This window comes from Micromys minutus (genome assembly GCF_963924665.1).
Source record: "Micromys minutus genome assembly, chromosome: 2".
Taxonomy (NCBI): Eukaryota; Metazoa; Chordata; class Mammalia; order Rodentia; family Muridae; genus Micromys; species Micromys minutus.
This window is the reverse complement of record NC_137971.1, coordinates 27,069,753-27,095,784: the sequence shown is the minus strand read 5'-3', so window position 1 is coordinate 27,095,784 and position 26,032 is coordinate 27,069,753. Positions and strand designations below refer to the sequence as shown.

Genomic DNA, 26,032 nt, shown 5'->3' with positions numbered 1-26,032 from the left:
TTCCTCCTAAGGCTAATCTATGACCCAGTATCTTCACGTCCTACTATTTAGGCCAAGGGAAAGCTATTGGGCCTAAACTTGAAGAAGGCCTAGATCCGCAATACATTTTACATACGTTTCTATGGACGATTGCACTCCAGGACACGGGGCATAGGAGCAAGGTTTGTGAAATGATGTTATTCCTTTCCTGTGTCAAAAATCTACATTTTTTACTCTCTTTTCTTTAAATCATATATATATATATATATATATATATATATATATACATACATACATACATACATATATGTATATACTCACACATATATGTATACATATACACATATGTATATATATAATTCTAGTTGAAAATGAAGAAGCATTTTAGAATATTAAAGGCTATAACAAAGCAGCGCTCACATCTCTGCTTTGGGTTCTGTGCTCCCATGGCTGTCTTCAGGGTCTTGTATAGCCGACACTGCTCTCAGGAGCTGATTGTGTTGCAGAGATCTTCCTGCCTGTGCTTCTCAAGCACTGGAATTACAGGGAGACTCATGCAGTGTGTGTAGACTGCCTGAAAGGGGTTCACAAGCATCAAGTGAAAGTCACAATGGGATGGCATCTGGCACCATCTGGGCACTATGTACACCTACGGCATCCTGGCTGCCTCTCCTTCCTGTCAGGCACATTTGAATTGCAAGCATTGTGGCGAGCCTGTGATCAATGCATGGATCTGGATACAGTACTTCTCTGAGTATAGCAGTGTCCAGCAGTGTCCACACTGTAGGAACCTGGACTACCATTTCGTGAAACCATTCTCCTCCTTTAAAGTTCTCCAAGCCTATTGATGGAAGCTTTGCTTTAGTAATAGCTAATTTATTGATATTATTACTTTACTACATATCTCTTATAGGGGAACATTCTATGACATTAATTTCTTTTCTAATTTGAAGCAGAGCTTACTTTGTATATTTGTGCCACTAATTTGAGGGCTGCCCCTTGCTCTTTCTTGATTCCCAAATGTCAGTGTGTGGGTAAGACTGGAGGCCACATGGGAAATTGTGTGCAGATTTTGGTAGGGTTTTGGTCTCATGCAGAATATCTGGTGGGAGTTCTAAGGTAGTGGGAAGAATGGGTGCCATTTAGGGGTGGGAATCTGTGGCTAAACTAGAGGTGTGATAGGAGCTGGGAGGGAGCTTTTACTGATATGTTGTTAGCCTTCTTGAGACTCACTGTTAGTTCTCTGGGCCTTGGGAAAAATGAATGACAAGTCTGTGCCTGGACAGCCAGTACTGTTAGGAGTGGACTCTGTTTTGCAGCACAGGTTGAAGTGATTGGAGAGTAGAGCTGACTGCTCTTTCCTTGACTATTTGTATAATCTAACAGTTTTCATTCTGGAAATAGTATCCAAATTATACGACCCTTGAAAGCTGCTGCTGTTTAGGTGAGCTGATGCTAATAGGTCTTGGGAAGTGAATTTGGAAATGATGCACCCTGAATCAGGCAGGCAGAACGACAGAACTCAGTTGTTTCAATTGTATCTCCAGAGTTGGTCAGAGAATCTACAGAAAATCTGTCCACTCTGTTGTCCTGATGGGCATCATTTACAGGTCGCATCGCTGAGGTGCTGCCTGGGATGCAGATCTCCCAGGCAACCCCTGGCCTGCCCGCTGTGCTGTAGAGCCAGCTGTGCCACACTTCCTTTTCAGTTTCTCTAGTACCACATAGTCAGAGATGATCTGAAGAAGGAGGGGGACATTTGTTAGAATGATTAAGAATAGTTTTTATTCTTTTGAAAGTATGTTCAGTTTTGGAAGCAGTAATGCAAAAGAGCATATCTGAAAATAGAGCATCCTAAAGATTCCCATGATCCCTTACTGTTGGTTAAAAAAAAAGTCACATGCAGAAAATCAAGTCTTCTCAAACCAGCCTCTGTTCAGTATAATGTGGAAATATGCTGAAAACATGTCCTGTACAATTAGAATTAGAGATTTACTTTCTATGAAGAAATTTGGTAATTCCAAGTATGGTACAAGTATATGTTAAAAGAATACTAAAAATAATCATTTTATGATTAGGCAAATTTGGGGTTAATATAAATATTTTATATCACTTTCTTGGTTTATGCCCCCTATACTCAGGGGGTGTTTCTCTACAAAATTGTTTAAGCATTGTTGCTGATGAGTTTTAACTTCTACTGCTTGGTGATTTGTTGGAAACAGTAGCATTAAGGAACCTATTTACCAACTATAATTCTTTATCTTTGGGTGGCTATTCTTCACCAGTTGGTTTGTTACTTCGAGTTGGATGATCTGAAGTTTCACATCTGCAAAAAATTGCTCAAGACAAGCGGAAATCATCGGTCAGATGGTGTTTAATGCAATTGCATGAGGTCTATATGACATAATACTTGCAAATTTGTCTCTGATGCACAAAGCTGTCATTATGAATTTCCTATTTCCCTATGAGTCTATTGTATACTCAAGTATAAAATTTTGGTAACTTTCTGTTCAGATTCATATTTGTCTTCATGTTGCTGAATTTTTAAAATAAGTAAAATACTTGTGATGCTGTTCGCTAACCTGTTGACATTTTCTAGTAAAATTTCTCTGTATTGTTCCAAAGTCAATCTATTCATTATACCCAGTGAGTTCTCAAGATTAAAAGACATTGTGGAGCTGTAAGCCACATTCTGTTCTTGCTCCTTAGATTGTTTTTGCCCCTAAAATAAAGAAGTTTGATTTCAAATAGATAACATTTGCATTTGATGCTACATTGATGATAAATCGAGGACTATATATGTGTACAGTCTTCTAAAAAGAGAAGCATGAGCCCTGCACTCCAGTACTTTCTCTTTTTAGTGCATTGATTTCACTTTCGTCTGGAAGGGAAGGGAAAATTTGGTTGATTGGAGAATGAAATACAAGTAAGCATGCAATACTTGCTATAAAGGTAATTTTTACTTTGAAAATCGGCTGACCTTGATGTTTTCACCAATCTTTGCCTGAACACCTTGATTAGAATTGGCCTATGTCAAGAAGGATCATTGTTTCTCTTATAGTTGGGATAGTAAAGGGTACCAGTCACCTAGGAGGTCTAACTTCTGTTTCTGATTAGTGTTCAATACCTCATAGTTTTCAGATTGACTAATAATTTAAAGTGATTTTTATCTACCTTGATATTTTTAGTCATTTAATTTTGAAGTGTTCCATCCTTTGAGCGAGAGTATCTGCTTCAGTGTTGAGAGCAGCTCGTTTCTGATCACACTTTCTTCAGACCATCCCGGCTCTGCTTCCGCTGACCATCGACCACATGGGAAACACAGAGGAGCTTCTCCAACATCCTTTCATTTCCAGGTTTTGTAAAAGGAGTTCATTTACCTAAGTAACAGAAAGTTTTATACCTTTTTGGAAAAATGAACTCATGAAGAAAGAAAGGTTGAAATGCTAAAACCTAACAGACTGAGTCCTAACTTGCTAGACTACCAAGACAACCTTTCTGAGTTCTTCATGGCCTAACAATGCCAGTGCTGACTGTGAAGTCTGCTTAGGGCCTGTTTTCTAACCTGTTTAATTTTCTGTTCAAATCCTTGAAGCAGTTGTTGGGTGATTTTGGTTGGGAGGTTGGGGAAGAGACGAGAAGAAATCACTCTGCTTTAGGGTGTAGTTCCCATGACAGGATGCTGCCTAACCTAGCTTAGCCTCATACCGTGCTGACTTTTTATTTTCCAGATAATTGAAAGAGAATATAATGAACGGATACCATGAAAACCATGTCAAAGTTATGTTGTCTATAAAGATTTCTTGTCAAGATGTCTTGGATTGCACTTTTGTTGAGTGAAGCCAATATAAATACTTAAGGAATGTTGATAAAATTGAAGCATTTGGGTTATGGAATCATGTGTGATGTTAGAGGGTTTCTGTATGCGAAAGGTGTGGGTTAAGAAAAATAAAATTTTAGAAACAAATAAAAAACCATAATAATAATAATAATAATAATAATAATAATAATAATAATAATAATAATAATAATAATAATAAAGGCTATAACAAAGTATGTATGCTTCAAAGCCCACGTTTGACAAACAGCAGCGTGTTCATATGTATAAGCTGCTTCTTAGGGTCTTTAATTATAATTTGGCTTCCATGAACTTTCTCCTGGGTCTGATTGTAATTCAAGTAGCCTGCATATTAAAGTTGCTTTTGGTACATATTTTTTTTAATTTCTTTTTTGGGGGGGGAGTTATAATTTTAAACTTGAGGAAAAAGTATTCCAGAAATTCTACTGAACTTCACTGTGAACAGCGTGCATTACTGGATGAGTTGGGCCCCTTTCTGAGTTGTCAGTCTGTGATTAAAAGTACTTGGAAATTCGGAAGGAGGCTCGTGAGCACGTTTGTTGGAGTTGGAAGGAAAACCACAGAGGACGCGGGCTAGGAGAAGAGTGAGGAAGACATGGCTTCTGAGTTAGGCTGGAATGTTCCACAGTGGAGAGCACCAAGCAGCCCCAGCTTCAGAGAAAGAGGGAGGAAAGGCCACAGTGCCAGAACAACATGCGTGGGCTTGTAACTATGAGACAGGAAAGGAGAAGACACGATTTTCTGAGCTGGGACAGAAAAGGGACCCTGCTTAACAAAGCTGCATGCCTGCCAGCAGCTCCTTCAGTGACCATGCTGAGGGCGGGGTTTCTGGGAGAGAAACTTACATCATCTCCTTAAGGGGATAGTTACTGCTCTCCTACCTTTAGCTTGGCTTTAGGTGAATCAGCCTTCCTGAGGGGCGGTCCCTTGGCTGGGTGACTGACAGGCCTACCTACTTGAATTACCTCAGGGGAGGAGACAGTTGCACATAATGTTCTAATCTTTGGAGAGAACAGAACATCACATTTCCATCCAGGGCCAGAGGTGGATTCCATTAGTGAGACATCCTTCTTCAGTGGCATTTTAAGGCCCCCTTCACACAGATACACAGATATCCCTGTTTAACTTTAATCTAAATTTCTAGTTTAGTCACTTTTACATTTTTGGTCTCTTTCAATGTATCCATTTGTTTATCTGTCTTTCTAACGTCCAATTGTTTTATTTTAGAACCACCAGAGAGTTACCTCTGGATAGAATTTAAGTTGTTCACTCGATTTTATGGCAGTTTTACGAATACTTTTTCCCCCTTGTTTCAAGCAGGCTACATTGCGAAACCCCTAGACCTAAAAGCCCAAATGCTGCTAACCTTGATTGTGTATCACATAGCCCGGTCACCTCCAGACCTTCAGGTATCACGATCACTCGGACCTTCCTTCTGTAAGCGAACTTAAAAGTCTGAGGAATTCTCACCCACAGAAACTTTTCTCTGGCTTCTGAATTTCAAGGCATCTCCATGTGTGTGAGTTATCTCACACTACATTAGAAAGTTTTGCCTGAAATTTCTCTCTTGAATATGACCATGCTACCCGAATGCCCTCAGTCTAATGTTTTCCCTGCAATTTAATCATATATGCACTTTATAGTTTTTAAAATATGATTTAATTAAAATATAATTAAATCACCTCTCCCCATTTCTTCTTCCAACCTCTCCAGTGAGCATGCACGTCCCTGTGCTTTTAGAGTGAAGAGCATGCAATAGTGTATTATGAATTACTCTTTTTTTATGATTAATGATGAGTTGTATTTTTTTTTGAACAACTTTATTTTGAAAAACAAAGATAAATGTATAAATTTTAAGCGTTTTTGCATAAAAGTATATGAATACATTTTTGTCAGTGCTTGATTTTTTTTTTAAGGTTTGATAGTATGCATTAAGATCTTACTAATTACAATAAGCATAAAGTACAAGTAAGACAGGATGTGACCTAGAATTAGTCAAAGTTTTCTTGGTGTGTGAGGATTAAGCATAATGTTTTTTCTTTTCTTTTCTTTTCAAGAATTATATATAGTCTGTGAGTTGTTTCTGGGGTGTTCAGAGCTTTCTGAAGTTAGTATCCAATTATCAGTGACTGCATATTATGTCTGTTTTTTTGTGACTGGGTTATCTCACTCAGGATGATATTCTCTAGATGCATCCATTTCCTTAAGAATTTCATAAAGTAATTGTTTCTGATAGCTGAGTAGTACTCCATTGTGTAAATGCACCACAATTTGTGTATCCATTCATCTACTGAAGGACATCTGGGTTCCTTCGAACTTCTGGCTATTATGAATTATTAATCACAGATCTGCTGTGAACATTGTGGTAAATGTGTCTTTGCTGTCTGTTGGAGCTTCTCTGGGGTATATGCCCAGAAGTGGAATAACTAGGTCTTCAGGTAGCATTATGTCCAATTTTCTGAGAAATCGCCAGACTGATTTCCAGAGTGGTTGTACCAGTTTACAACCCCACCAACAGTGGAAAAGTGTTCCTCTTTCTCCACATCCTCGCCAGCGTCTGTTGTCATCTGAATTTTTGATCTTGACCAATCTGACTGGTGTGAGGTGGAATCTTAGGGTTGTTTTGATTTTCATTTCCCTGATGACTAATGATGTTGAGCACTTCTGTAGATGCTTCTCAGCCATTCAATATTCCTCAATTGAGAACTTTTTGTTTAGCTCTGTACCCCATTTTCAATAGGGTTGTTTGGTTCTCTGGTGTCTAGCTTCTAGAGTTCTTTGTATACCTTGGATATTAGGCCTCTATCTGATGTGGGGTTGGAAATGATCTTTTCCCACTCTGTTGGTTGCTGTTTTGTTTTCTTGACAGTGTCCGTAACCTTACAGAGACTTTGCAATCTCATTAAGTCCCATTTGTCAATATTTGACCTTAGAGCATGAGCCATTGGTGTTCTGTTCAGGAAATTTTCTCTTGTGCCTATGTGTTCTAAGATTTTCCCTACTTTCTCATCTAATAGTTTCAGTGTAACTGGTTTAATGTAGAGATCTTGGATCCACTTGCACTTGAGCTTTGTACAAGGAGATAAGAAAGGGTCTATTTTCATTCTTCTGCATGGTGAGTGCCAGTTGGACCAACACCATTTGTTGGATAGGCTGTCCATTTTCCATTGAAAGTTTACAGCTCCTTTGTTAAAATTCAGGTGACCATATATGTGAGGCCTCATTTCTGGATCTTGTATTCTATTCCATTGATCCATGTGCTTATCTATGTACCATGCAATTTTTAGCACAACTGTCTGGTAATATAGCTTGAGGTCAGGGATAGTGATTCCCGCAGATGTTTTCTTGTTGTTGATGATTGATTTCACTATTCTAGGTCTTTTGTTATTCCAGATGAAATTGCACATTGCTCTTTTCAACTCTATGAAAAACTGGGTTGGTATTTTGATGGGGATTGCATTGAATCTGTAAATTGCTTTTGGTAAGATGGCCATTTTTACAATGATGATGCTTACAATCCATGAGCATGGGAGATCTTTTCATTTTCTCAGATCTTCCTCGATTTCCTTCTTTAGAGGTTTGAAGATCTTGTCATACAGGTCCTTCACTTGCTTAGTTAGAGTCACACCAAAATATTTCATATTTTTTTGTGACTATTGTGAAGTGTATCTTTTCCCTAATTTCTTTCTGCACATGTTTGTCCTTTGAATATAGGAAGGCTACTGATTTGTTTGAGTTAATTTTATATCCGGCCACTTTGCTGAACTTGTTTATCAGCTGTAGGAGTTCTCTGGTGGAATTTTTGGGGTCACTTAAGTACACTATTATGTCATCTGCAAATAGTGATGTTTTTTCTTCTTCCTTTCCAATTTGCATCCCTTTGATTTCTTTTTGCTGTCTAAATGCTCCAGCCAGGACTTCCAGTACTATGTCAAATAGGTAGGGGAAGAGTGGGCAGCTTTGTTTAGTCCCTGATTTTAGTAGGATTGCTTCAAGTTTCCCACGGTTAAGTTTGATGTTGGCTGTTTGTTTGCTGTATATTGCTTTTATTATGTTATGTATGAGCCTTGGATTCCTGTTCTTTCCAAGTCTTTTAACATGAAGGCTGTTGAATTTTCTCAAATGCTTTCTCAGCACCTAGTGAGATGACCATGTGGCTTTTTTCTTTGAGTTTGTTTATATGGTGAATTACATTGATAGAATTCCATATATTAAACAATCCCTGCATCCCAGTGATGAAGCCTGCTTGATCATGGTGAATGATCGTTTTGATGTGTTTCTGGATTCGGTTTGCAAGGATTTGTTGAGTATTTTTGCATCAGTGTTCATAAGTGAGATTGGTCTGAAGTTCTCTTTCCTTGTAGGGTCTTTGTGTGGTTTAGGAACGAGGCTTATTGTAACCTCAAAAATGAGTTAGGTAGTGTTCCATCTGATTCGATTTTGTGGAGTAGTTTGGATAGTATTGGTATTAGGTCAACAATAAATGTCTGATAAAATGCTGCACTGAACCCATCTGGACCTGGGCTTTTTTTTGGTTGGGAGGCTTTTGATGACTTCTTCTATTTCTTTCCGTGTTATGGGATTATTTAGATGGTCTACCTGCTCCTAGTTTAATTTTAGTATCTGGTATCTGTCTAGAAATTCATCCATTTCTTCGAGATTTTCCAACTTTTTTGAGTATAGGCTTTTATAGTAGGATCTGATGATTTCTAGAATTTCCTCAGTTTCACTTATTATGTCTCCACATTCATTTCTGATTTTGTTAATTTGGATACTCTCAATTTGCTCTCTAGTTAGTCTTTCTAAGGGTTTACCAATCTTGCTATTTTTATCAAAGAACCAGCTCTTTGTTTTTTTGATTCTTTAAATGGTTCTTTTTGTTTCTATTTGGTCTATTTCTGCCCTTAGTTTGATTATTTCTTGCTGTCTACTCCTCTTGGGTGTATCTGCTTCCTTTAGTTCTAGAGCTTTCAACTGTGCTGTCAAGTTGCTAGTGTAAGCTCTCTCCAGTTTCTTTTTGGAAGCTCTCAGAGCTATAAATTTTCCTCTCAGTACTGCTTTTTTTTTTTTTTTTTTTTTTTTTTTTTTTTTTTTTTTTTTGCATCCCATATGTTTGGGTATGTCGTGTTTCAGTTTTCATTGAATTCTAGAAAATCCTTAATTTCTTTCTTTATTTCTTCTTTGACCCTCTATCGTTTAGTAGAGCATTGTTTAGTTTCCATGTGCATATGGGCTTTTTGTTGTCTTTGTTGTTATTAAAGACCAGCCTTAGACCACGGTGATCTGATAGGATGCATGAGAGTATTTCAATCTTCTTATATATATTGAGGCTCATTTTGTGACCTATTATGTGGTCAATTTTCAAGAAGGATGTGTGAGGTGCTGAGAAGAAGGTGTATTCTTTTGTTTAGGATGATGTGTTCTATAGATATCTATTAATTCCAGTTGATTCATAACCTCTGCTAATTTTACTGTGTCCTTGTTCAGCTTCTGTTTCCATGATCTGTCCATTCGTCAGAGTGGGGTATTGAGGTCTCCCATTATTATTGTGTGGGGTAAAATGTATTTTTTGAGCTTTAGTAGGGTTTCTTTTATGAATATGGGTGCTTTTGTATTTGGAGCATATATGTTAAGGATTGAGAGTTCCTCCTGACATATTTTCCCTGTAATGTGTAAAAAATGTCCTTCCTTATCTTTTTTATAATTTTTGGTTGAAACTCTACTTTATTCGATATTAGAAGACCACTCCAGCTTGCTTCTTAGGGCCATTTGCTTTGAAATTTTTTTCCCAACGTTTTACTCTGATATAGTGTCTGTCTTTGTCTCTGAGATGAGTTTCCTGTATGCAGCAAAATGCTGGATTCTGTATCCAGTATGATAACCTATATCTTTTTATTGGGGAATTGAGTCCATTTATGTTAACAGATATCAAGGAGTAGTATTTTCTGTTTCCTGCTATTTTTGCTTTTGGAGGTAGAATTGTGCCTTTGTGTCTTTCTTCTTTTGGTTTTCTTGCTTGGGAGTTTTCTTGTTTTTACTAGGATGTAGTTTCCCTCCTTGTATTGGGCTTTCCACCTATAATTTGTTGTAGTGCTGGATTTGTGGTCAGATATTGCGTAAATTTGGTTTTTCCTGGAATATCTTGGTCTCCCCATCTATGGTGATTGAGAGTTTTGCTGGGCATAACCGCCTGGGATGTCACTTGTGTTCGCTTAGGGTCTGCATAATGTCTGTCCAGGATCTTCTAGCTTTCATAGTCTCTGTTGAGAAGGAGGGTGTAATTCTGATTGGTCTGTTTTTATATGTTACATGACTTTTTTCCCTTACTGCTTTTAGTATTCTTTCTTTGCTTTGGGCCCTTTGTGTTATGACTATTATGTGTCAAATAGGAAGAATTTCTTTTCTGGTCCACTCTATTTGGAGTTCTGTAGGCTTCTTTAATGCTCATGGTTATCTCACTCTTAAGGGTAGGGAAGTTTTCTTCTATGATTTTTTGAAGGTATTTACTGTGCCTTTTAGTTGATATTCTTTGCCCTCTTCTATTCCTACTATCCTTATGTTTGGTCTTCTCATTGTGTCCTGGATCTCCTAGACATTTTGGATTAGCAGCTTTTTTTGCTTTTGCATCTTCTCTGACTGTTTTGTCTATGTTTTCAATGTTGTCTTTGGCCCCTGAGATTCTCTCTTCCATCTCTTGTAGTTTTTTGGAGATGCTTGCATCTGTGACTGCTGATTTCTTTTTTAGGTTTTCTACCTCTAGGGTTTTCTCTTTTAGTGGTTTCTTTATTGTTTCCATTTCCATTTTAAATTCCTTCTTTCATTCCTTTATCTCTTTGGTTCTGTTTTCCTCTAGTTCTTTGAGTGTTTTTCTTGTTTCTTCCTTAAAGATTCTAATTCTTTATGCTTTTAGGAAAAGTCCTTTTGTTCTTGTTTAAGGATCTCTATCATCATCTTGAGGTATGAATTCAGGTCTGAGTCTTCTTTTTCTGGAGTGTTTGGCCTCCCGCTGTTTGCTGTGATGGGAGTGCTTTGTTCTGGTGTTGCCAGGTTGTCTTGGTTTCTATTGGGTTTCCTCTTGCCATCTTATGTCTGTGTTTATATGTGGTCTTGTTGTCAGTGATTGGTTTCTGTCTCTCCCTTGTACCTGGCCTGTGTCCCTGGATCTCCGAGTGTTCCTGTGGCAGATGGCTTGAGTGCCTATTCTGCATGGAAGGGCTGCCGGTTGGAAACAGACAGCCCAATGCAGGGTTTCTGGTTCTCTGAACCAAGCAGGGGTGGGCACACTTTCCATGTGCTCAGCAGAGATCTCTCTGCTTCCTGGCTACTTGGAACGCCTTCTCCCCAGACCTCTGTCCCTGGATCTCCGCAGTTCCTGGTGGTGGAAGGCCTGAGCGCCTGTTCTGCACCCAAGACCGGCCAGCTGGAAACAGACAGCCCAATGCAGGGTACCTGGTTCCCTTAACCAAGTGCGGGGGGGGGGGGTTGCACTTTCTGCACGCTTGGCAGAGATCTCTCTGCTTGCCAGCTACTCGGAACGCCTTCTCACCAGGCCTGTGTCCTTGGATCTCAGCTGTTCCTTGTGGAGATCTATGAATTACTCTTTTTTTTTTTTAATTGAAAAACTTTATTTAAAAAAAAACAAAGATAAATGTACAAATTTTTAAGCATTTTTGCATAAAAGTATACTAATACATTTTTTAAGGTTGTAATTAAGTATTTGTGGGTACATAGACATACACATATGTATCTATGTAACAATAATATAGGAAAAGAGGGTATTAATTTGAGGGTATAGGAGAGAAACTACGAGGGGCTGTAGGAAGGAAAGAGGGATGTGATACAGTTCTATTTTAATTAAAATATATTCTTTTTTTTTTCTTGAACTTCACACAGTCTGTGAGTTGTTTCTGGGGTGTTCAGAGCTTTCTGGGGTTAGTATCCCATTATCAGTGACTGCATATTATGTCTGTTCTTTTGTGACTGGGTTATCTCACTCAGGATGAGATTCTCTAGATGCATCCATTTTCTTAGGAATTACTCTTAACACTTTAAGAAATAAACATGTGTTCAAAGTGCATTTTAAAATGATTGCATTATGTTTTGTTGTTTTGATCTACCAGAATATATTCAACTATTTTCTATTGGTGTTTAGGTGATTTCCAGGTTTTCTTTATTATGACTAGTTCTTAATTATGTTGTAGATGAATCATTGTCTTTTAAATTGTATTTGTCTCTCATATATTACATCCCAACCACAGTTTCCCCTTCAACCTCCCCCAATACCCATCCACTAATTCTCCATTTCTTTTTTAGAAAAGGGGCAGGCCTCCCATGGACATCAACCACGCATATCAAGCTCTAGTAAGACTAGGCACCTCCCTTTGTATTAAGGCTGGGAGAGGCAACCCAGTCAGAGGAAAAGGGTCCCCAGACAGGTCAAAGAATCAGAGAAGCGTCTTCTCCTGCTGTTAAGAGGTCTATAGGAAGTCAAAACTATAGGACCATTACAGATGCGCAGAGGGCCTAGGTCAGCCCCAAGCAGGTTTTCTGGTTGATATCTCATTCTCTGTGAGCCCCAGGATTGTTGATCCTGAGGGTTTTCTTGTGGTGTCTTTGATCCCCTCTGTCTCCTACACTCCGAACCCCCACATCCCCATGTTTCAGCAGCATTGCCCAAGCTCCACCTCACGTTTAACTGTAGGTCTCTGCTTCTATCAGTTGCTGATTTTTCCTTATTTTTAAAAGAGAGATTCCTTAAGATATAACCGTATTGAATTACAAGTTATTCCTTAAGATATAACCATATTGAATTACAAGTTATTCCTTTAAAGTATACGCTGAATGGGATGAGGCACTGTAGGAGGGCAGAACCGGGGTGGGGGTGCAATTATTGGACTGTAAAAAAAAATTAAAGATTAAAGATAATAAAAAAATGGAAGCAGAAAAAAAAAAAAAAAACCCAAAATGTACATTGACAACTCATGGCACAGAATTACTGTGAACATTTCTACTTCCAGTAATATTTTTTTTCACTTTTTTTGTAGCATTTCATGTTTTAAAAAAGTTATCAATTTGATATGCTGAAACTTGCATAATATTATGGTTTCTTATTTACATGCTTTGGTTTACTCATGACTCAGACCAGTATTTTAAACATGTTTCCATGTATTTGTGTATCTGCATACTTACTGCAATGTTTTAGCACTTTAACTATTCTTACTAAATGAGATGCCAAGAGGAAAAACATTAGTTGAGTGTAGCTCTTCTGCAGGAGGGCATCATTCTTTCTGATTTCTTTCTTTTTAAGCACAAGTAATATGTTGTTAGGATAAAAAAAAATCACAATTTTTAAGAACAAATAGTTTGCAATATTTTCAAATAACTTGTAATACAGTTCTCTTGTTTCTCATTAGTTTAATGCAGTCCCTTCCTGCAGGGAGTGCTGGATTAGAGATTGTGGCTTTGTGGATTTGTAACAACTCTTGAGCCAGGTATAGACTAATGTATCTACCTTGTCTTTACAGTGGATCAAAACTACATGCTTATTGTTGTTTTCACTTGTTAATACTTTCTAGATTGACTTAGGATTATGTTTTTGGGTTAAAAGAAAGCCTACCATAGGACTCTGTATATTCTTTCCTAAGTTCATTTCTTTGTATGTTAAGTTTTCTGTTGGCATTATTTGCAAGATGTTATTGTACTGCTTATAGCATGTTGAAAACCATAGGTTGCTGAATGTTTATAGCTCACCTTCTTTATTCACTTCCCATTAGCCTAAAAGTGAAATTTCTCAAGTCTTCTAATTCTAATTATATGGACCATGGGGACAACTTTGCCTTTTCTTTCCAACATCTGTCCATCTTAAGTATTTTCTGTGTCTCAGTATAGGACACACAGTTTAGAGACTCTACCTTCTCTGTGATGTTCTTGATTTACTTTTGGCTGTGATGTTTGCTATGGTTTATAATTGTCTTTTTTTCTAAGGTGTTTCATCTTTTCTTAAATTTTCAAAAGATTTTTATAAATAACAAAATAAAATTTTATAATTTCAGGACCTATTAAAATAATTATAGACTTTTATAATTTCAACTATTAATATTCTTTTAGCTCTTTCCTATAATATGCAGTAAAATTTTTTATTCAGGATAAACTATCTGTCTCAATTGAGTGACACTTTCTACCTCCCTCCTTGATAATGTGTTCACTAAGTTCCCATTTTCTTTTTTTAATAAGTTATTTACTTATTTTTTTTATATTCATTGATGACTTTCCTGCATTTATGTCTGTGTGAGTGTTGTCAGAGTTAAAACAGTTGTGAGCTGCCATGTGGGTGCTGGGATTTGAACTTGGGTTGTTTGGTAGAGTAGCCAGTGCTCTAACCACTGGGAAATCTCTCCAGCCCTACTATTTTCCTATTTTCTAGCAGGATTTTAGTTCTGATTAGTTCATGAAAGAATAAGCAAGCATGCTTTCTATAGTATTTAAAATACATGGTGTCAAGCTGAATTGGCAATTGTCTCACTCCTGGCCTAACAATTCTGGAACAACTTTTCAAGACAAAGAGTATGAAAAATAAAATACCATCTAATGAACTTTGACTGCCCACTGCTTGATGAACACCAGGAGCAGAATATGCCTCCAAAGCGCTGTACTAATGAAAGTTTACTGGGAGTGTCTGGGTTCCCTACCTTCCTGTCTCTCTGGCACACATACCAAGGACACAGACAAAGCCTGTTTTGAGTATTTTGTGCCAAAAACAGCTTCTAAAAACGACGTATGCTCGTTTTCAACCTCTTGGTCATTAAACACATAGTTACTGAAGGTTGTGCTACAGGTTTGATAGGTTCCGTGACGGATGTCAGCTAAGTCATTTGCGATATTTGTCTTTGTAGAGCTTATATATTTACAACTAAGATTCATTTTTAACAGACTTAATTTATTTATACCTTGTCATTTGTGTGTGTGTGTGGTACATATGTGTACAGTTGTGCATGTGGTTGTGTGTGTGTCAGAAAGCAATGTTAGGTTTTTATTTTACTCAGTGACTTCATCTTTTTTTCCTATTTTATGTTATTTTATTTGTTTACTTTTCAAGTGTCCCCCTCTCACAGTTTCCCCTCTACAAGCTCCCCATCACATCCCTCTTCCCCCTGCCTCTACTAGGGTGCTCCTCTACCTACCCACCCTCTCCCACTTTATGGACCTTGGAGTTCACCATTGACTAGATGGGAAGGCTAATAAGCCCTAGTGATGTTTCTGGTTTTGTTTTGTTTTTAAGTTTCATTTATGTGCACTGTATTTACAAACGTATCCCTCCTTCTAACTCCTCCCACATTCCCTATTCCCTGTCCAATCTAAAATTAACTGCTTTTTTTCTTCACACATAGGCACATTCGTAAATATGATGTGCTAAGTCCATTTAAAGTTGTCTGTATACACATGTTTTTAGGGCTGACCACTTGATATCGGATAACTAATTAGAGGGTAACTGATTTTGCTTTTTAATTTGGGCACTGGAAATTGAACTCAAGTCCTTGTCCTTGTATGGCAGGTACTTTGTTGATGGAGCAATCTCTCTAGAACCTCTGGTCAGAGTTTTTAAAGTTACTTTCTCATTTCTTTGCTGCTTGAATTACACATCACGGTGTCGTATCCTAATTGCTGATGTCTCAATGCCGTTGACCTATTCATTCATGGGTGTCAGGTGCTATTTTGGACACTGAAGATTCCAAGGTAAAAATAAAAGGCAAAAATATGTTTCTATGGAGTGTATCATATTTGAATGAAGTGCCAATTCCTCATATTTGCAAAAACCCATTTGATTTCATGGTGTTGTCTAAATCATAACTAGCAAAAAGAAAACAGAAAAAAAAAGAACCAATCATTCTATAAAGATCTTTATAGATGGCACAGTATAGGGGAGTTAAGAATGACCTCAACTGAAATTCTCCAGATAAGTCAGTTATTTGTATTTTAAATAGACATTAGTGTACACAGCCCCAGGTTTTCAAGTAGATCATAAAGCAGACTCAGCAGGTGTCTGTTCCCAAGTGCAGTTTTCTGCTCAGTTTTCTTGCTTCTTCTGCAGAAATCTTCAACTCATAAGCAGCAAGGAGTGGTGTGAAGCACACGTGTTTACTTTTTTAGGGCTGGGACAGCTTTATGCTTCCCCTTCTCTCATGATGGGCATTAGCTCACTGTAAGGACTTTATGAATCCAAATGTCATCGATCGGATGTGCCTCGAGGAACACGTAGCTCTAGCAGTGCTGTCCTTTACTGAGGACATGATAGCTATGCTTTTGTCCTATGGGGGTTATTCAGCCACCATGATGCCGTTTGGTGCCTTTAGACATTAGAGAAATAAATGGTGCTTAGCTGAATTCATTCACTCACTGGACAGGGAGATATTTGCTGAGCACCTTCTATGATCTGAGCCCTGCTTTTGTGCATCTTGTTGACAAGTAAATACTGAACCAGTGAGTGTGTGTGTGAGAACTGTCCCAGCAGTGAGGCCAGACGAGCTGGGAGAACAAGACCTGGGTAGGTTGTTCAAGCAGCACCGACTACATCCCATAGCTTGTTTGCTTTCTTTCTTCATCTTTTCCCCCCTTCCTTTCTTTTCCTTCTCTCTCTCTTCCTGTTTCCTTTCTTCCTCCTTTTGCTCCTTCTTCCTTCTTCTCCCTCCCTTGTTCTTCTCCCATTGTTTTCCATTCTCCATTTCTTTCTGTCTCCTCCCTCCCTCCATCCCTCCCTCACTTCCTTCCTTCCCTTCTTTCTTCCTTTCCCATCCTTTCTCTCCCTTTCTCGACCCTCTCCTACTCCTTCTCTCTGCTTTTCCCTTCCTGTCTTTTTCCTTCTCAACAATGTTTTTTAAAATAAAAGTCATCCAGAAGCTAGCCTTACGATGTCATCTATATACAGTAACCAATGAGTTCTACGAATTGGCAGCTGGCTCCTAGCTGAGTCCTAGCTAGGTATAGATACAGTGATGAACACGAAAGGATTTTTCCTAAGTCACATTCACCAATGACAACAGTAACTATGACAATCGACATTTACAGGGTCTTCTATGTATGGAACATAATGCTAAGTACTCTAGAGCATATATCATAACCTCAGAACACTCTAGAAGGTAGGTGCTATTAGTATCTGCACTTAATAGATAAAATGATAAGGCATATGTCCTTAGGATCATACATCTAGGAAGCAGTGGTCTCACAAAGCCATCGTGAACTAAGCTCTTAAAAATGAAGACTAGGGAAAGTACATGAATCTGCACACTTGGCCAAGGGTTCCCTCCTAGTTTTTAGTATTTCTAAAATCAAGTAGATACTCTTCAATGGAATTTGCATGTGTAGTGCTTTGTGTTCAGTAAGGAAAAAGACAAATTATTGTACAGAAGGCTCTGATTTTGTATCACTGTTGGTATTGACCTTTCCTGGTTCCTTTCTAAGGAGCATGTTGGCAGCTTTTTGGCCAATTGGGATTTCAACTTATAAACGATAAAAGGAAAAGAGAAGGAAGCCTTAGCTCTCTTGGCTATAAAAAGAAATTTTTTTAAAAAGTTAATTTTATCATTAAATAATTTTATGTGTGTGTGTATCAACTTGTGCCTTTGTGCATGTGAGCGCAGTGCCCTCAGAGGCCATGAGATGGTGTTGTATCTCCTGGTGCTGGAGTTACAGATGACTGTGAACCACCCAATGTGAGTGCTGAGAATCAAACTCTGGCCCCCTGGAAGAGCAGTATGTGCTCTTAACCAGTGAGCCATCTCTTCATGAAAGTTTTGACGCAGCCTACCAGAATGTTTTAAAGTTTCTGAGTTCTATCACTGCTTGCTATAATGGTTTGTATGAGATGTCACCCATAGTCTTGGGCATTAGAATATTTGATACTCAGTGGTACTATTTGGATAAGATAGGTTTAGAAGGTGTGGAGGAAGTGTGTCACTGAGACCAGCTATGAGGTTTCATCTTAGTTACTTCTCTATTGTTGTGAAGTGACACCTTGATCAAGGCAATTTACATGAGAAATCACTTGATTGGGACTTGCTTACAGTTTTAGAGGGTAAGTCCAGGATCATCATGGAGGTGGGGTGGGGAGCATGATAGCAGGCAAACATTGATGGTGGTGGAACAATAGCTCAGAGCTTACACTTGACCTGCAAGATGGAAGCAGAGAGAGAGGGAGGGGAGGGAGATGGGGAAGGAAAAGCTGGGTTTGGTGTGAGCTTTTGAAATCTCCACCTCCACCTCCAGTGACACATCTCCTGATTCTTTCTAAATAGTCCACCAATAGGAAATCAGGCCATCAAATACATGAGCTTATGATGCCCATCCCATCCAAACCACCCAGGTTTCAAAAGCCACATGTTAATCCAAGTTCACTCTATTTTCTGCTTGTAGTTCAAGATGGAATCCCTCAGCTCCTAGCTCCAACCACCATGCCTCTGCTCTGCCATCATGGGCTCTAACACTATGAAACTGCGAGGAGGCCAAACAACCTTTTCTTTCTATAAGTTGATCCATGTGCTTTGTCATAGCAATATAAAAGTTACTAAAAACATTCACTATTCATGCACACATCCCTAAACATCTGGTTTCTAGGTCTCAGGTGAAAGCTGAGGAAAATTGACCTTCACAGCCTTTCGGACACAGCAAGCACCTACTTGACTCTTCCTCCCACCTCATTCCTTCATCAGGTATGTACCATTGACTCATTCTTCAGAGGTGAAAGGAATCTAGTGAGATTTAATAATAGACTCAAGGTCATACAGTGAGGAACAAAATCCTTTCAATCTTTAAAACATAGATTTGACTCCAGGGAATGTTATATCTTGCCTGAAAAGATTTTCTGTGTAGCATAGGATCAAGGAGGATAGAACCATGTGTGGATCTGAGATAAACTGGATCACTTTGGCTTTCTAACTACTATGTGATCTTCCCCCTCCCCTGCCCCAACATTTGCTATTATCCCGTATGCCACAAGACTCACCAGAAGCGATAACAAGCTTTCAGAGCTGGGAACAGAAGAAATTGCTTTTCTGTATAAAGCATCTAGCCTCAGGTATTTCAGATACCACCAAAAATCTAATGGCCAGCACCTTTGCCTTTGCCCTGAATCCTCCTCCCTGGGTTTGCTTTCCCCAGATAGACTCTTAGGTGGGGACTGATATTATCACAAGCATCCACTACAAGACCGGGCTACACTTTTGCCACCTATGCCTGGGAAAGTAAGTCACAAGTATAAAGAAATTACACATTTTTTGAGGCGATTAGCCCTGAGATTATTGAAAAATATAGGCAGTTTTTATAGGTTTGCATTAGATTTTGCTTGGTTTTTGGAAATCAGAAACTAGATAGAGCTGCTGAATAATAACATTATATATTCAAAGTTTTAGAAACAATGGTAATAACCACCACAAAATCCTGACATGCTAAAGCAAGGAAAAACACAATGGATCACATGTGGATCACGTGTGGATCACAATGATACTGGATTTACACATAGAAATTCATTTTCAGGAAGGAGCAGAAGAAACTACTGGAAAGGAAGAAATAGAAGAAGGCAGAAGAGAATGAAGCAATGGGGATGGATAGACAAGAGATACATGGACAGAAGGAAGGATGGACATGAAGTGAGGTTAATACTGCTGGACAGTAATTCCAGGTCATTAGGATGCAGCTATTCCCACAGCAAGTGTCTTCCTGAGCACCACACCCTTCTCTCACCACAAAGTGATAAACTAGCCAATGGAAATGAGAGAAGTACAAACCACGTAGCCAGTCCTTATGGGGATTTTATTCCATATCAAACCCCCATACATATTATGCCAGGATTGGCATGAGCTCTCTGAAAGGAAACAGCAGTATGATGGTCACACGGCGTGGATTGCACCCCGATGACTATCTCAGCCAGCTGTAATTATCATGTTCATCTGGAAGCTGAGTGGTTCCAGTAATAGAAATGGGTCATGGGAAGTGTGGGTTATTGTCCTTTCGCGTCATTATATGACATTGGTTGGTTGAGCTCCAGGCCTTGGTTTCTTTATTTGTTAAACGTGGACAAGAACTTCCTGTCTTAATTATTTCACAGGGACATTGGGAAGATGAAGTGTGGAAGGGTATGTACCCACATATTTCAATAAGAATGAAATGCTAGAAGAATGTAAAACCGACCTTGTGCATTTTCACTTAACAAAGTGGTGGGTAGGTAAGGAAGGGGGTTGTTAGAATGGTATTATGTGCAGAAGGCTTGGTGACTCAAAGAAGTGTCTTTTTTCTCCCCAGTAATATCTAGTCTGGGATTGTTACTGCTTTCTTGGTGATTTTAGGCATTCCCTTCTCCTTCAGGAATGCCAAAGGAGCAAGCACCATTCTGCTGCTGTAATTTGTCATCCTTGCAGCCTGAGCAAGACGCACGGAGACAGTTCCGTAATTAAGCTTTTCAACGTGCATCATAAAGTTTCGTTCTGGCAAAGGCTATATTTATCAGCTAACAAGTATTAAATCACCCCACTACTCAAGCCGTTTCTCACTTGAATATGCTCCTTTCAAAACACAGCAGCTTTCCTTGCTTGGTTTGACGAATAAAAGTCTTTACTTGGAAATTCGATGGTGATGTGTGGTTTTATGAAGTAGAAATACACCCCGGCACTGTTCTAAGCCTGGCTGACTCCCATCTTCCAAGGGGGTAATGGGAGACATCTTTGCCCTGCAGTCTTTCATAGTATCCTTTCAGTAGCTGCCAGGACATGGATTTCCTTAGCTATTTCTTTTCTGAAGGGAAAGAAGCAGGTGGAAATTGAAATGCAGCAGGGGTCTTCAGCATGATTGAAACAGTGAGGTGACAATGATTTTGGTATTGAGGAGGGTGGAGCCTCTGTTCATATTGTAACATCTTAACAAAATGTACAGAAGTATGGAACAATATGCTTAGACTGAATAGCTGTGAAGTATCTTAGGAATGTCTTGCAAGAATGATTCTATAACCCACTTCCCTCTTCACAAGTTTTCCCTCTCTTGTAGGACATAAGTATTCCAATGTTCAGGACACTTTTTGCCCAATGACTTCAGATATATATATATATATCTGTTTAAAACAACATAGTAAAGGCATTTGAATGAATTTTTTAGGTACTTGAGAAAATAAAGACAAACATTAATCAAACATGGACCGGAATCATGCAACAAATCAGTTTGCATTATTTTATATCAGAAACTACATTTTATTTTTTCTTTCTATGCTTTCAAATGACATTAGCCATATGCAGGCATTTTTGTTTTTCAGTTTTGCCCTTTATTGATAAACTATCCTCACATGCCAGAAGAACAGATCCAAGTTTGCTGATAAGCCAGAAAGCTCTCCCAGTGCTTGTGTAGGTATGCATTCGACACACTGACATACACGAAGGTGAACATAACTTCAACACTACCCAGGGACTAACTCTTTGGATAAATGTTTCCTAGTTTATGAGCTGAGACAATTACTTCTTTGCTTTCAAAATGAAATATGGGCTGGAGATATATCTCAGTAGGTAGAGTTCTTTACCTAGCATTCAAAAAGTCCTGGGCTCAGAACCAAGCATCACACGAACAGTCAGTGCATGGTGGTTTGAAAGAAAGAGGCCCCCATGTATTTGAGTGGAATGGCACATATATTCGAGGGTTGGCTTCCCAGCTGGTGAAACCATTAGGAAGGATGGGGAAGTGTGGCCTTATTGGAAGAGGCTTGACAACTCCAGGAAGGTTTTGAGGTCTCAAAAGCTCAAATGATTTCCAGTTAGCTCTCTCTACCTCTTGGTTGTGCCTTGTTTACCTGCCTGCTACTAAGCTGCCTGACATGATGGTCATGGACTCATCCTCTGAAACTGTAAATCCCAATAAACTCATTTTTTCCCTGCAAGTCATCTTGTTCATGCTGTTTCAATACAGCAACAGGAAAGTAACCAAGATGGTAGTATACACAGCATTTAAGAGGCACATGTAGGGGCTGGAGAAATGGCTCAGTGGTTAAGAGCACTGACTGCTCTTCAAGAGGTTCTGAGTTTAATTCCCAGTAACCACATGATGGCTCACAACCATCTGTAATGAGATCTGATGCCCTCTTCTGGAGTGTTTGAAAACAGCTACAATTTACTCATAAATAAAATAAATAAATCTTAAAAAAAAAAAGAGGCACATATAGAAGGATTATAAACTGAAGGCCATTTTTGGTTAATAGCAAATTTGTGGTCAGCCTTAAATCAGTTTTAAAAATTATTTAAAAATTAAAATTTCATCATTTAAATCATCATCATCAAAAAATAAAATTACACCATTTCCCCCTTCTTTTTTCCTCCCTCCAACTCATCTCTTGCCCAATCTCCATTCTTAATTTCATGGTCTCTTTGTCTTCAATCATTATTGTTATATGTATGTATCAATACATAAATAAAATTTGCTGAGTCTGTTTAGTATTGCTTTCTATATGTGATCTTGTGGCTGACCACTTGGTATTGATACTCTCTCTTGCCATTCCTTAGTTGCCTATAGTTCAGTGTTTAGGGACAGGGCTCCCTAGGATTTCCCCTTATCATGTCTACTGGTGTTCTTGTCTAGGTGTCATTTAGACAGTCACACTGTTGAGATATCATGGGTATATCTTCCTTGTTATTCCTAGGAGACTCAATTTCACAGCAGATTTCTTGGTCTTTTGGCTTTTGCAATCTTTTTGCCCTCTCTGCCAAGATGTCCCTTGAGCTTTAGGCACCGTATTTGTATTGTAGTTGTATGCACTGGGTCCAGGTACCTCATGATCTTTGCATTTGCTCTTTGCATTTTGGCCAGTTGTGGTTTTCAGTGGTCTCTGTCTGACAAAGAGAGATTTCTTTGATGAGGGATAAATATAGTTCCAGTGAAGTTATGCTATTTAGGCAGACAGTGCTACTACAAGACCCATAGACTAATAAAAAAAAAAAAGAGAGAGAAAGAAAAAACACCACCAGTCATGAGAAAATCCCCACTTGAATTGGCTAGGGGAATCCAAAAGATATTCCTAAACAGTATATACTATTGCTGTTGCCCTTTGCTGCCTCTGGAGATTGAAGGTAAGAATCTATTGTTGAAGACACTGTGCACCTTAGAAGCAGGACACAGAAAGGGGCTGGGTCTGGCCTAAGAGCCTCCTCCCTGAGACTAGTTTTCACAGTACTGAAAGGCGCTATGCAAGATGGCTAACAAGTGAGGGAAGGAATCAATAGTTTTATCTGTTTATGATACCTATGAGCACAACAATGGCCAACGTGGCAAGATGTCCCCAAAGCTGCAATAGGAGAACTCATGTCTTGGGAGTAACCAACTGCTGTCTAATAGGACTCAAACCTTCTCAGCAAGATGAAAATCATGTCTAATACTGGAAACATAGCCAACACTCCAGGTCTCATAAGGTTATAGATTTTAGAGAAGAGTCCGTTATTACCACTTTACTAATTAGCACGACTTATAACCGTATTAGCAACATCTGCCCTTACACCCACACAATCTATTTATTTAGAGACAAAATAGCATTATTTTGCTTTTCAAATTAACAACACACAGCTTGCTTGGAAATCTGAGGTTCAATTTCTCTCAAGCCAGAAATCATGGGACCAAATACTGAAGTATATGGGTGTCATACCACACTGCTACGTTAGCAAATATTGAGGGATTTGAAACGCATCTATTTTCTGATTAGGAGAACTTTTGTTGAACAACAGAAAATTCATTATCTATGACACAATCCAAGTGTCATAATGGACAGCACCAGCCACATGGGACCTGATGTTAAAGATGAATAGACTTCCTCTCAGTTTCTCTTTAACTTTTATCCCATATATGAAGCCTGGAATTTTCTTTATGGGTAAAATGCATTGTGTGACTTGGAAAATGAAGATGATTCATGTCATTTTCTGACAACCTACAGGGGGTCCCTTTGTGGGTCAAGCAGTTTTTCAAACTGTAGTCTATGAGACTTACTACCCAGAGCTTCAGAAAGTAAACAAGAAACAAAAAATGTTCTGGAAAAATCTTGCATTTCAATAATATATGTGAGGTTATGAAATGAAATTTGGTAATGATTGTTATTTATTCAGAACTGAAGTTTTCAAATGGATAAAAAAGTTTTCCCATGAAAGAGAACTTTGGTTTAGTATAATTCTGGGTCTGGGTTATTTGTGACTTATAAACTCCAATAAAGATTGGTGATGAAAAGTCAGAAAGGTGGGGAAGAAGCACAGTCTAAGAAATGATCATTTTACTGTGGGTGGTTGCTATCAAAGTTATAGCATTGTTTTTACATTTCATATTAAAATGACAGTAAGTGAAGACACATTCTTAAGGAATTTCTCTCCACAGAAAGAAAAAATAAGACAATTAATAACAGAGCATTGTGAAAGCAAAAATCACAAAGTAAATGTAGAAAACAAGAACACAGACACTAAATATAACTCTTTAAAGCTTCTATGACACTCAGGGCAGAGGTGATGCAGCCATCAAAGTTGGAGTGAGTAAATCCATCCCCTCCGCACACTAGAAAAGGGTTGAGATGAAGAGTCATCTGGCCAGGACTGTTGGCAAATGAGTTTGTAACCTGAAAAAGCAAAAATAAAGAAAAAAAAAGATTAGAGTTGACATTCAGCCATGGTAATGCCCACCAGGCTTTTGCTACCTGGAGAAATTAAAATTTTCTGTGTGGAAAAACACAGAATATCCCAAAGGTTTCCCCTTGTCAAAATCTTTGAATATATTTTAATTATCAAATAACTGGAAATGTACTGATTTTCTAGATTTGTAGATGCTATGGTTTAAATGCTTATCTACCATCTCCAAATTCATATGTGCACTCCTATGCTGAATAGTTTTAGGTCAACTTGACACAAGCTAAAGTCATCTGAGAGGAGAAAACCCCAATTCACAATAACCTGGGCCTATGTGACAAAGACCTTGGATAAGGGAGGCACCTAAGAATCAATGAGCACGGAGTTGTGACCTTTCTTTTACTCACTATATTTCCCTATATTCCCTATATTTCCCTACATTTCTACTGGGGCTCCTGCCTGGCTACCTTCAATCCACCCATAAAACTTTTGACCCAAAATTTATTCTGTCTACAGGCAATACAGTGATAAGGGATGGAGGATAGTCCAAGGGAATGGTCAACCAATAACCAGCCAAATTTGAGACGTGTTCCATGGGCAAGCACCAATTCCTGATACTATTATGACACTCTGCCATGCTTGTAGACAGGAGTCTAGTATGGCTGCCATCTGAGAGGCTCCGGCTAGCAGCTCACTCAGACAGATGCAGATACCCACAATGGCTAGATGTTGAGGATTCTTATAGAAGAATAGGGGAAAGGACTGTGGACCCTGAAGGGGTTGGGAACTTCATAGGAAGCTTACCAAACTCAACTAACTTGGACCCTTGGGGCTCTCACAGAGTGAACCACCAAACAAAAGGAATACATGGGCTGAAGCTAGGCTTTTCCACTCATATGTAGCAGATGGTCTGCTTCACCTTCATGTGGGTCCCAAATTACGGGAGTGGCAATATCCCAAAAGTTGTTGCCTCTCTGTGGGATATATTCTTCTAGCTGGGCTGCTTTGTCTGCCCTCAGTGGGAGAGGATGGGCTTAGCCATCCAGAAATTTAAAGTGCTAGGGTGGGAGATATCTAGGGGTCCCCACCTGCTAGAAGAGAAGGGGTGAATGGGGGAAGGATCATGGGAGGGGATACCTGAGATGCAGGCAGTAAGCAGAATGTAAAGGGAATAAGTACAAACAAACAAGGAATAACCTGGGCACATAGGGACCCACAGAGACTGAACCACCAAACAGAGTACATTTGGGATGGACCTAGGCTCTTAGCACATGTATAAAAGTTGTGCAGCTAGGTCTTCATGAGAGACTCCTAAAAGCAGGATCAGGAGCTGAATCTGACTCTGTTGCCTGCCTTTGGATCACTTCCAGCTAACTGGGCTGCCTTGTTTGCCACAACAGGAGAAGATGCACCTAGTCCTTCTGGAACTTGGCATGCCAAAGTGGGTTGAAATCCATGGAAGGACTCACTTTTTGAGAAAAAAGGGAGGACTGGAGGATGGAAGAGGGGAGGGGGAGGGAGGAGCTGGCAGGAAAGGAGGAAGGGAAAGATGAGGTAGGGATATAAAGTAAATAAAAAA

General features: G+C 38.9%; 1 protein-coding gene across 1 annotated transcript in view; it reads right to left on the bottom strand.

Moving 5' to 3' along the window:
- Window positions 1-23,459: 23,459 nt before the first annotated feature.
- RNLS (renalase, FAD dependent amine oxidase) overlaps window positions 23,460-26,032 on the bottom strand; it is a 246,309-nt gene continuing 243,736 nt past the window's right edge. Inside the window, exon 7 of the mRNA XM_080911516.1 lies at window positions 23,460-24,446. Coding sequence (XP_080767642.1) covers window positions 24,294-24,446 — 153 coding nt within the window. The 3' untranslated portion in view covers window positions 23,460-24,293. The remainder of the gene's footprint in view (window positions 24,447-26,032) is intronic.